The sequence below is a fragment of the Geotrypetes seraphini genome, chromosome 3 (assembly GCF_902459505.1).
Source record: "Geotrypetes seraphini chromosome 3, aGeoSer1.1, whole genome shotgun sequence".
NCBI lineage: Eukaryota > Metazoa > Chordata > Amphibia > Gymnophiona > Dermophiidae > Geotrypetes > Geotrypetes seraphini.
Window position 1 is genome coordinate 298,925,586 of NC_047086.1, and position 13,168 is coordinate 298,938,753.

Genomic DNA, 13,168 nt, shown 5'->3' on the forward strand with positions numbered 1-13,168 from the left:
AAACTTGAAGATGACCCTTGCCTCCATTGGCAACCATTGAACGGGCTTACATGATCCGACTTTTTGAGACCATTAATGAGACGGATAGCAGTATTCTGAATGATTCTCAGGCGCTTGATGGTTTTCTTGAAGGATCCCAAATATATGATATTACAGTAGTCTAAGGTGCTTAAGATTAGAGACTGAACCAGCAATTGGAAGGAGAGGAAGTCAAAGTAGTATTTGATGGTACGGTGTTTCCAGAGGGTGCAAAATCATTTTTTCACCTGAGCATTGGTATGGTCTTCAAAGGTCAGGCATCGGTCCAGAATGACTCCAAGGATCTTAATAGTGGAATTGATTGGGTAAGTTAGCCTGTTTAATTTCAGAGAGGTATTCGTTAGTTTGTGGTTGGGACTTGCAAGGAAAAGTTTAGTTTTTTCTGGATTTAATTTTAGTTTGAATTGTGTAGTCCATTGTTCTACCATAGAGAACAGATGAGGTGAGTTGTTTAGTCTCTTGTGTCAGTGAGGTTATGGGGATGATAATTGTAATGTCATCTGCATATATGCATGATTTCAATTTTAAGTTGGATAACTTATGTCTCAGTGATGCCAAGTAGATGTTGAACAGAGAAGGAGAGAAAGGGGAGCTCTGTGGAACTCCGCAGGGGAAAGAATGGGAAAAGGTCCCATCACTGTGGACCTGGTAGGTGCAGTTTTTTAGGAAGCCTGTGAACCAGGTTAGTACCTGTCCCGAAATGCCAATAGAATTGAGGCATCTGATCAGAATGTCATGGTCGATAAGGTCAAAGGTACTGCTTAAGTCAAACTGAAGTACCAGTGCGCTTTTTCCCAGAGAAAACAGATGGAAGAGGTGATCGGTTAACAATGCTAAGACAGTTTCCATACTGTAGTTTGTGCGAAATCCTGACTGGGAGTCGTGTAGAATGTTAAACTTCTTTAGGTATGTCATGAGGTCAAGATTAACTAGACCTTCCATTAGTTTGAGGAAGAGAGGTTTGTTGGCAATGGGTCTGTAATTGGAAACCGAAGAAACTGATTCCTTGGAGTTTTTGATAATAGGAGTCACTAGAATGTGGCCGAGTTCTGATGGGAAGTAGCCACTGGACAGGCAAAGAGAGACCCAGGTGAAGAGTTCGGCCTTGAATGTGAAGGGGGCTGTTTTCATGATAATCGGAGGGCAGTTGTCTAGTAGGCAGTTGGATTTTGCATATTTGGAGTAGAGCTTAAGGAATTGGTTCCAGTCTGGGTTTTCAAAATGATTCCAGATCATGTCAGCAGTTGAACCTGCATCAAACCAGCTAGCTGATATATGGTGTCTTTTCTTACAGGCTTTCAATGGTGCAATATCTTTTAGAACCCGATTGCTGAAATTTTTCCAGCCTAGGATGAAATTTGGGTCTAAGTCAGGGATGGATATTAAGCTGTGGTGTGACCAGAATTCTGCAGGGTTTAGATGTCCTCTTGTCCATATCATTTTCTCTTTAAGAGTGGTCTTTGGGTTTTTTGGGGGGTTGTTTTTTGAACCAGTGTAATTCAAAGTTGCATAGAAGGTTGTCTGACCAGGGGGTGTTAGCCCAGGTTTCACCTTTAAAACTTACATTGGGGGTAGTTGGGGCATTTGAAAGAAATGTGATCAGATCTAAGTGGTGACCTTTCCTGTGAGTTTTGGTCGGAGGTGGTTTGGAAAAGCCTAGAGATGTGAGGAAGGAAAGTAGATCAGCAACATTGGAATTCTCTTCCTGCTTGAGATGTAGATTGACATCACTGGCTAGTAGATTGTAGGGGCCGGTTGCCGAGTTTGTAAGGAGGAATTGGTAAGATCTTCTTTAGCTAGGTTCCATTTGTTAGGGGGGTATGAAAATACAGTAGTGATCAAATTATCTTTATAGTCCTCTTTGGATATTTTGCAGGTGAGGATTTCCAGGTCATTATTTAGTTTAGAGTCAAGGATTTGAAACTGAAAATGATCTCGGAGGATTATTGCTAAACCACCTCCTCTCTTTGAGTTTCTTGATAGGGGAATAATTTTGTAATTTGGAGGTAGTAGATCACCAATGATAGCATCCTGGTCGGAGATTAGCCATGTTTCGGTTAAGAGTAGAATATCTAGGTGGGTTTCTTCTAGCCAGTTTTTGACCAGTTGAGCTTCGTTCCTAACCGAACGAATGTTCAGGTAAGCGCTGGAAATAGTGTGATATTCCGAAGGTGTTGAGAGCTCAGCACGCTGTAAGTTTTTTAGGAGTCGTTTTCTTTTGTGCGATGGTCTGGAGGAGTGGCGGGTGGCATTAACCACGGAGATGGGGAAGGGGCCAGATTCCATGCAGTTGTAGAAGACACGAGGGGGGTGAAGTGATTTTTCAGGCCCAGTGATTCTATCCCATGAGAAGTAGGTTGGGATAGGTTCAAATGCTAAGGTTCTTGGGATCCAATTTCTCGTGCCAAGCAAGTAGAGAAGGAGGAGGGCAATAAGCTTTCCTGTAGGGTCGGTCATGTTGGCCCAGTGATTAGGAGGAGGAGGAGGCAGAGAGAAAGGAACTAGAAGCCTGCTGATCGGGTGGGTTTAGGGCAGGCTATATTCTGTGATGAGGAGGAGGAGGAGGAGATAGAGAGAAAGGAACTAGGAGCCTGACATATCTCCCGTTGCCATCTTTCTGGATCTGAGTAATATGTCCCATAAAGCCTTTATGAGTTAAAACTGCCACTCCACCTTTCTTTTGCAAATTAGAGTAGAATATCTGGTCCACCCATGCAGTACAAAGTTTAGAGTGTTCTACATCGGTAAGTTTAGTATCCTGCAAATAGGCAATATCAACAGCCCGTCGTTTCAATTGAGAGAGGATCTTGGTATGCTTTACTGGGGAAGTAATGCCAGAGACATTCCAGGTGACTAGTTTTAACTTAGAGGAAACCATCAAGAAATATAGCTGCTAACAATGATTGCTTAGTAAACAAATACGCAAGTGCTCCAGGCTTCCAGCCTTTACCTGGACCACTAACCCTCTCTTTTACTACGGTGCGCTAACCGATTAGCGCATGCTAAATGCTAAGGCGTCCACAGACTAACATGCAAGCGTTAGCGTTTAGTGCACGCTAAATCATTTAGCCCGCACTAATCGGTTAGCGCACCTTAATAAAAGAGGGCCTAAGTCTACAAATAATAGAAGAAAGTCCAAAAAGCCATATTATATAAACTGGACATACAGTACTAAGAACAATAGTTGCAATAGGGTAAATGCTCATCCAACACTTGCAAGAAAACCCAACAGCATTAGAAATAGATTAAAAGACATCCATGTCCCTCCTCCCCCACCCTCCTTCCCATCCCAATCCACCCGTAGAGCAAAATGAGTAAATAACATAAATCAACCTCCTTACACACTGTAGTCCCATGACTCCAAAACCCATACACCCCTCCTAACTTCTTATGAGACATTTCCAGCTCCCTATACAAAACAGGAACCAGAATGCCCAAGTCACAACCCAATGTGATCTGTCCAAAGTCCCACCCACTCCTGAGACCACTCACTCATCCCTAACTCACTCCACACACACACAAAGCATTTCTGCATTTCACATACCTACATTAAAGACCCAAAAGATGTTCAGACAGGTGCTGCACTACCATAGGGTCTGCTAGAAAATACTGGAAACAACAAGCAACTAATGGAAAACATCTATCAGCCAAAGTGGGAACATCTACACGTGTCCCCATCTAAAATCTAGCACGACTGTAACTGATTAGCATGGCACATGCAAATATATATACTCAAAGCTAGAAAGACCCCGTTTAAATTCACAGGGTCCAAAGCATAATACCTCAAGTGAAGCACCATTTATGCATGGTCACACATATTCACACTCTAACATCCCATAACTGTGCCAAATCCACTGAAAGAAAAACCTACCCCACCACACATCAATCGAATCTAAAATCCCCACAACACCACACAATCACAATTGTACCTCTCCTTATAAACTACATTTTCACCACATTCTCACCAAGATATTTACTCTCCCTCCAATCCACCAAACTACATTCACTCACCAATCCCCATATAATAAATAGACTCAGAGATCACCAGTTGGGAGCAACCATTCAAGTAGAAAGTCATAAGTATCATATGATACAGCCGATGTTGATTTGTCCTGGGCCGGTAAGGTAAATGCTCCAACGCTCATAGGAATTCTACGAGCATTGGAGCATTTACCTCATTAGCCCATGGTAGAATCCTCTACAACCGTTTAGTAAAACCCAGCATTAATTAGGAAATACAAGTCTTTTGTGCATACTGTTGAATTAAATTTGGTGACTAAAGAAACTTTTCATTTGCTCACAAAATTATCAATATTTACATTTGATAAAACAGAGATTTTACAATGTATAGTACTTACCTATCTGCAACTTTTGACATTTTTAATCGATGTCTATCTAACTGAATTTGCCAAAATTTTATCTGCAAAATGAAGGCAAAACAATGGCATAAATAGAAAACTTTTCCTTCAGTTGGATAGCTTTTCCTTTTTATTGATTTACACAGTTAAGGCTCAGTTTGTCAGCATAAGCAGAAGTTCTGAATACATCAGCTTTCCTCACTTTAAATCTCTACTGCTTTTAAGATACATTTTAAAATGAACTTAAGCATCTATGTACCTCACTGCAATATACCCACTTTGGCCCATATTTTATAAATGACACCTTAAGTTAGGCGCCAGTAGGAGAACTACCAGTACTTAACTTAAGTGGTAAAAGTTTTAAAAAAAACCAAACAAATTAAAGGCTTTTTTTAATGTAGGCGCCTACTGGAACCTAGAAAAATGGCTCCTTCATTGTGGCTGCAGAGGAACTTTATGACACCTAACACCACTTTAGGTGTGGCTAATGCCAGAAGTGGCATTAGGCAGAGTAAAGTGCCTCCATAGCTGCGATTCACATGAAAAGTAGGTGCCGGAAATGTAGGCCTTTAAAACCCTGGCCTATATTTCCAGCACCTACCTTTCACAAAGCTGTGATTCTATAAGTGGTGCTGTTGCGTGATTGACACACAATTGGTGGCCATTTTTTAGGTGACCGATGATAACGGCGCCATTTATAGAATTAGGCCCTGTCTGGAAACACTGGCACCTTGTGGACATTGCTGAAACTTAAGCCTCTAATAGATAATACTGCCACCTTGTGGTCAACATAAGCACCAGGAAGAGAAAGTAATGCCAAACTATGCTGCCTCATGAAGGAGATAAGCTGCACAAGTCATAGTAGCAGAGGCACGAGCAGAGACAGGCTGTACCAGATTTAACATTAGTAGAGAGTGGTAATGAGGACCTTGATGCCATGGAGGCAATGGGGGTGGGGGGTAGGGGCTGAACTGCAGTTTTATTGTATATGATATTGTATCATACTTTGATTATGCAACTGAGAAGGCAGATTTTAAATAAAATGGCTTTTGATATTTGCTTCTGGCTGAAACAGTGGTGGTTGTGGTAAGAGATGTGGTACTGGCCATATTGTGCTTCAGGAACAGTGTGGGGCTGTGACTATAGAGCAAAGGAGTTGCCTGTGCCCTGTATGCTCCACAATCTGGAGGTGCTGGATAGCAAAATAACTTAGACTGAGTTTTTTTGATAAATCAACATAGACTGAACGATTAAAAAGTTTTTTTAAGTCATGTGGGGAGGGGCTAAGACAGTAACATATGTAATAGCTTCCTTTCTTTATCTCATAGGGAGACCCTTGATACAGCACTTTTTTAGTGCGAAACATGTCGGGTCTGACTCCCAGGTTTGACTGAGATAAGTACTATTTATATTTTTACACAATTGAATATATATATAATAAATAATTTTTTCACAATTGAAGAAATGGTTTGAACACTTTTGAAACATGTTATAAAGTATAAATAAAATGAACAGCCAATGATGAGGACCACATAATTCTTCCCGCAGTAGCAAATCATTATAGCGGTGGAGTGGTGGGGCTGAGGTGTCCTTTAAAAACATACATACTGAATTAAAATTATTATTCTATCCAGGGTGCATATATTTAAAGTTATATTGGATAGCAAAATAAAGCATCATAGGGGGAGAGAAAGGAGACTGATAATGGATCAATAAGTGTGAGAGTTAGGAAGTGGTTGGAGGGTATCAGAAGGTGAAAGAGGGGAAAAGTAAAGTCTGTTGTGAAAGAAAGGACTGACTAAAGAGAACATTAGAATGGAATAGCTGGGTCAAGGGTGAGAAAAGGTATGTATGGGTGTGTATGAAAGAGAGAGAGACAGAGAATAAGTGAAAGTAGGGATTAACATGAACGGTAGATGCATATTTGATAAGAGTATCAGGGATGGGGGTTGAAAGGGAGAGAAAGAGGAGTAGAGATGTAGAAAGGGAGAAGAAATAGGATCTGAAGGGTAACCTGAGTAGAGCATGATGGAGAGACACTTCTCTCCATTTCCAATTCACCCTGTCCTCAAGGTCTGGATTCTCCTCTGAAGTTCTGTTTACATTTTTTTTGTAAAAGAATGACTAGAACATCTGTCAGGTCAGTATTCAATAGCACTTAACTGAATAGCAGCAGCTTTTGTCCTACCTGGGTCAGTCTGTGAATTTTCAGTGGCATTACCTGGATAGAGGTGGGGAGGAGCAAGGGCAGAGTGTAAGCTTTCCACTTAACTCTATAGATAGTAATATCAAGTTGCTATCAATATAGCTATATAGAGAAAATAGCACAGCAAAAAAGCTGTGATAACTTAGGCCTCCTTTTATAAAGTCGCGCAGTCAAGTGCTATACGGCAAATTCTCCAACACCTGTTCATTTCCTATTGGTGATAGAGCATTTACCGCGCTGGCTCACGCTGCCAACTATAGTAAAAAGGAGGTTAACTACATAGTTATTCCAATAGCATCTGAATATTACTGTTATCCATAGAGCAGACAGCAGTGCTGAAATATACATGGACAATTTAAATGCCATGGCCAGCATTTAAAATGATTGCAGCATGCAAATACTGACCTATGTATTTATAAATGTTACTATAAAGGAATTAGTTTGACCACAAATATTTTGCAGGTTTTAGCAAATATATGGCTTTATGTATATATATATATATCCCCCCTCTTTTACTAATGAGTAGCGGTAACTGCTCCAATTCTCATGAATGTCGGAGCAGTTACCACCGCTGCTGGCGCTAAAACACACTCTATGCGTTTGTAAAAGAGGGGGATAGTAAAAATTATAGACACAGATACAGATTTCATCTTTTTCATACAGGATTGCATATAGTAACACTTCTATACAATTTTTGTTATTGTTCATACGAGGGGGTGCTGAAAAGATCTCAGCTCAACCAACTTCCTAAATTCTGAGCATTATTTGCCACTAGAACTAAGAAGAGTGTTATTTTATTTTGCAAAGTGCCAATTTGCAGAATCATAATGCTATGTTTTGACATTGTTTCAGATCACTGATTGAACCATGTCAATGAACAGTATGGAATTTTCAAGTGTGGAATTCCATGCCATCGTGAAGTTCCTATTCCTGCAGAAGAAAACTCCAAAGGAAATCCATGAATGTATGATGTCCATCAAACACAGTGAAGAAGTGGTGTGCAAACTTTCAGTGTAGAGATTTCAAAACGGAAGATGTAGTAAAGTCTGTGAGGCCTCAAATGGTGTCAGCTCCTGAAATTGTTGACCATGTCCAATTATGTGATTTTGGCTGATCAGCAAATAGTGGCTAAAACAAATGCTGGGACACTATAGATAGACTATAGATTTGCTAGGTGCATAATCCACAAGCAGCTGGATATGCAGAAGCTGTCAGCCAAGTGGGTGCTCAAATGTTTGAATGCTGACAAGAAATGAAGGTGAGTGGACATTTCCAAGTTGATTTTGCAGCATTTTCTGTGAGCCAGTGCCAACTATTTTGAATGTTGGTGAAACATGGTTATACCATTATGATTCTGAGACAAAACAACAGTCTATGCAATGGCCAAGGAAATTCAACACCCAAAAGTCAACAGGAAAGGTCATGGCCACAGTGTTTTCGAATCAGGAAAGTGTTGTATGATATATGCTTATCTTCTAAGAATACTTTCTGTGCTGATTAAGGGAGGCATTGAAAGAAAAAAGGAGAGGGAAGTTGCAGAAAGAAGTTCTCTTTTTGCAAAACAATGCACTGCTCTCAAGGCTGGCAAAACAATGGATGTTTGGACGCAGTTGGGGTTTCAGTGCAGAGACCATCCACCCTACTCACCAGATCTTGCGCCATCTGACCATTTTATGTTTCCAAACCTTAAAAAGAGTTTGAAAGGGTGACAATTTTTGAGTAATTCAGAGGTGATTGCAGCAGCAAGCAGTATTTCAGTGACCAGACATCAGAGTATTTTTTGGAAGATTACAGAATCTTCAACACAATGTGTCAACTTAAGGGTGAATATGTGGAATAACTTATATGGTTCATGGCTCCATGCCATTCCCTTCTTGATTGGCCTGAGAACTTTTCAGCACCCCTCGTACCTTGGGATTTTATCTTAAAATAGTAAATACTGAATTCAATGATTTTATGGTTCCATGGCCAAACATAGTAAGCCTATGAGATTACCACAGTTTATTGGATATGGATACCTATCTACCTATTATCTATCATATCTAATTACTTTGAACCATGCTGTCCATCTGTTAGTGGCCTGTGGTATGCACATGTATGGGTTAGGTGACCCACATGAGCACAGCACAGATATGCCCATACAAACAGAAAAGACACATTGTGGCAGCAGTAGAAAAGGGAAAATGGTACTGTGATGCAGTCAGGCTGGGGAGTGAGCACTATTTTCTCTAAGCTGAGCAACTGCATTGCTGCCAGTGGAGGGCAATGATTCAATATTGTGTTTTCAATCACTAGGTCAGATAAATTCCCTGGAGTCCTACAGAGATTGCCTGCCCCTCATTATTGAAAATATGATAGTGAAACAGCACCTCCATTGGCAAGTCTACAGATGGAGGACTCCCAATCAGCTTAGAGGAAATAGTGTGAGTGAATCAGAGTAAGGCAGGTATTGGATTGTTGGCATCACCACCCTGTATATATTTTGCCAGTTTAGATTGGTTTTCATATATTTATTGATAAGAACATAAGCATGGCCTCTGCCGAGTCAGACCATGGGTCCATCATGCCCAGCAGTCTGCTCCCGTGGCAGCCCCCCCAGGTCCATGACCTGTAAGTGATCTTATACCTAAAACATTCTATTCCTTAATCCTTTAATATCCTGTATGGTAACCCTCTAACTATACCCTTCAATCCGCTTTTCCTTCAGGAAATCATCTAATCCCATTTTGAAACCCAAAATCGTAATCTGCCCTACCACCTCCTCTAGTAGCGCATTCCAGGTGTCCACCACCCTCTGAGTGAAGAACTTCCTAGCATTTGTTTTGAATCTGTCTCCTTTCAATTTTTGCGAATGCCCTCTTGTTTTTGTTGTCCCCGCTAGTCTGAAGAATCTGTCCCTCTCTACCTTCTCCATACTCTTCATGATCTTATAAGTTTATATCATGTCCCCTCTAAGTCTCCGCTTTTCCAGGGAAAAGAGCCCAAGCTTCTCTAGCCTTTCAGCATATGAAAGGTTTTCCATGCCTTTTATCATCCTTGTTGCTCTTCTCTGGACCCTCTTGAGTATCGCCATATCCTTCTTAAGGTACGGCGACCAGTATTGAACGCAGTACTCCAGATGCGGGTGCACCATCGCCCGATACAGTGGCAGGATAACTTCCTTTGTTCTGGTAGCGATACCTTTTTTTATAATGCCCACATTCTATTCACCCTCTTTGAGGCCGCTGCGCATTGTGCCGACGGCTTCATTGTCCTATCCACTAAAACCCCCAAGTCCTTTTCCAGTTTGCCTTCTCCCAGTACCATCCCCCCCCCCCATCGTGTAGTTATACATTGGGTTTCCTTTCCCTATGTGCAAGACTTTACATTTCTCCACATTGAAGCTCATCTGCCACTTGTCTGCCCACTCACTCAGTTTGTTCAGGTCCCTTTGTAGTTCTTTGCATTCCTCCACAGTTTTAACCCTACTGGAGAGTTTTGTGTCATCCGCAAATTTTATAACTCCGCACTTCGTCCCTGACTCCAGGTCATTTATGAATATATTGAACAGCAGCGGTCCCAGTACTGACCCCTGTGGGACGCCACTCATGACCCCTTTCCAGTCAGAGTAGTGTCCCTTTACTCCTACCCTCTGTTTCCTGTCTGCCAGCCAATTTTTGACCCATCTGTGCAGTTCCCCTTTCACTCCGTGGTTCCACAGTTTCCTTAGTAGGCGCTCAAGGGGTACCTTGTCGAAGGCATTTTGGAAGTCCAGATATATGATGTCTATGGGGTCACCTTTATCCAATTGTTCTCTTAACCCCTCAAAGAAGTGCAGCAGGTTCATTTGGCATGATCTTCCTTTACAGAAACCATGCTGGCTTGTTCCCATCAGATTATTTCTTTCTATATGCTCATTGCTTCCCCGGAACTGAGGTTAAGCTCACCGGTCTGTAGTTCACCGAGTCGCCTCTTGATCCTTTTTTAAAGATAGGTGTAACATTTGCTATCCTCCAGTCCTTCGGAATTACCCCTGTTTTCAAGGATAGGTTGCAAATCTGCTGCAGCAACTCTGCCGTTTATCCTTTTTCCACTTCCGGAATGATTTTTTCTTGTCCCCAATCACATTCTTGACTTCATTGGTTATCCATGCCAGGTCTTTTGCTTGATATACAGTAGATCACCATATCATAAACTGTGTGCCACGGTACATTAGTGTGCCGCGAGACGCCGGGGAGGAGGAGAGGTGTCGGTGTCGGCTGACTGTCTACAGGACGTACCTCCTCCACAGTGCCTCTCTGAGCCTCTTCCCTTCTAGCACCCCTACTGGTAGATCAGGGCCCTGTCTGGAGGGCCTTCACACATGTGTGGACATTGACATGAAGACATCACGCATACGTGTGACATCATCACTTTGACATCTGCACACTTTCGGATGCCCTTGAGCCATGGTCACCAGTTTAGTGTGCCACGGCTTCGCAAAGTATGCAAGACACTGATATAGATATACAATTTCTGTGCAAATGTAACTATTTACATTAAATGTCACACTCCTAGCAGTGATGTTGGAAATATGAAGGTACAGAAACTGACCTATTATTCACTCGCCTGGAGACCTGGATCATTTGGATAATGGAAAATTTGATAATTTGATGCATTATAAAAATATATAATTTTAAAAAAATGAAAACTATTAGAAGCAGAGGTGGGTCCAGGGTTGTATGCAGTACACCAAATATACTAAAGGCAGATAGCTGGCTCACAGGCTTGGAGATAAAAAAAATAGAGGGTATGGATGATAAAGGTAAGTCTCTATGATTTCTCAAGGAACTAAAGGGCATACCTGAGTAGAATACATCATTTCCTGTTACTGTGATGAAAAATAAAGTAAGTTGTTGAGACTGTTTAACTAGCCTGTGAGTTGTTCAATATGTTACATGGTATCAGAGGTAAAATAGAATGGACGTTCACATATTGATTCCAGTTCTGGCAGGGGAATGCGCTATGAATTTTAAACATTTCAAGAGTCAGTGGTGGAATTATGAAATTGCAATTAACCTGGAGGAACAACTGATGAAGAAATGTGTTGCCATTTTCTTGTGATGCATTAGAATGGAAGCATATGAACTGCATAAGAACCTAACCTAAAACAATGCAGATAAAATTGATGTGAAGAAAATCCTCAATGCTTTCAAAAATTACTGCATCGGAAAAACAAAAATGATGTAACTAAAACTACATCCTGAATAACAGGCTGAAGGAATCAAAAAGCACAGTTACTTACCCTAACAGGTGTTATCCAGGGACAGCAGGCAGCTATTCTCACATATGGGTGACGTCACCCGACGGAGCCCAAATGCGGACAGCCTCGCAAGCAGAGTTGCTTGTAGAAACTAGAAGTTTCGAGTCAGCCACACCGTGCATGCACGAGTGCCTTCCCGCCCAGCACAGGGCGTGTCTCCTCAGTTCATATAGCTAGCAGAGATGCCAACCAGGGGAGGTGGGTGGGTTGTGAGAATAGCTGCTTGCTGTCCCTGGATAACACCTGTTATGGTAAGTAACTGTGCTTTATCCTAGGACAAGCAGGCAGCCTATTCTCATATAAGGGTGACCTCCAAGCTAACCAGGATGGGATGGTGGGAGTATTGGCAACTTAGGAGAATAAATTTTGTAATACTCTCTGGCCAAAATGGCCATCCCATCTGGAGAAAACATCCAGACAATAGTAAAAGACAAGACAAGAGGTAAAAGTATGAACAGCGGACCAATTAGCAGCTTTGCAAATTTCCTCAATAGGTATAGATCTGAGGAAAGCTACTGAAGCTGCCATTGCTCTGATTTTATGGGCTGTGACTCAACTCTGTAGTTGTAATCCAGCCTGGGCATAGCAGAAAGAGATACAAGCAGCCATCCAGTTGGAGATGGTACGCTTAGAGATTGGATGTCCCAACTTGTTTAGATCGAAGGAGACAAAAAGTTGAAGAGCAGTTCTGTGTGGTTTGGTGCATTCCAAATAGAAGGCCAAAGCACGTTTACAGTCCAGAGTATGAAGGGCTGATTCTCCAGGGTGAGAATGAGGCTTTGGAAAGAACACTGGAAGAACAATGGATTGATTGAGATGAAATTCTGAAACCACTTTAGGTAAGAATTTGGGATGAGTACGGAGGACCACCTTGTCATGATGGAAGACAGTGAAAGGGGGGTCAGCTAATAAAGCTTGTAGCTCATTGACTCGTCGAGCAGATGTGAGGGCAATGAGAAACACCACTTTCCAAGTGAGATACTTAAGATGAGCCGTAGACTTTGGTTCAAATGGAGGCTTCATCAATTGAGCAACATTGAGATCCCAAACCACCGGAGGCGGTTTGAGAGGAGGTTTGACATTGAAAAGTCCTTTCATGAATCTGGAAAGCACCGGATGAGCAGAGAGGGGTTTCCCTTCAATAGGCTGATGGAAAGCAGCAATTGCAATGAAATGGACTCGGATCGATGTAGACTTGAGGCCAGAGGTGGATAAGTGCAAAAGATAATCTAGAACAGAAGATAAGGAGGAATGTTGAGGCTCCTTATCGTGAGAAAAACACCA

At 41.7% G+C, this 13,168-nt stretch overlaps 1 protein-coding gene across 2 annotated transcripts in view; it reads right to left on the reverse strand.

The window, feature by feature from the left end:
* The window catches only part of RGS7 (regulator of G protein signaling 7), a 495,704-nt gene that overhangs the window by 74,181 nt on the left and 408,355 nt on the right, over window positions 1-13,168 (reverse strand). For both annotated transcript variants that reach the window (XM_033939445.1, XM_033939446.1), the window contains exon 11: window positions 4,398-4,459. In XM_033939445.1, coding sequence (XP_033795336.1) covers window positions 4,398-4,459 — 62 coding nt within the window. The remainder of the gene's footprint in view (window positions 1-4,397; window positions 4,460-13,168) is intronic.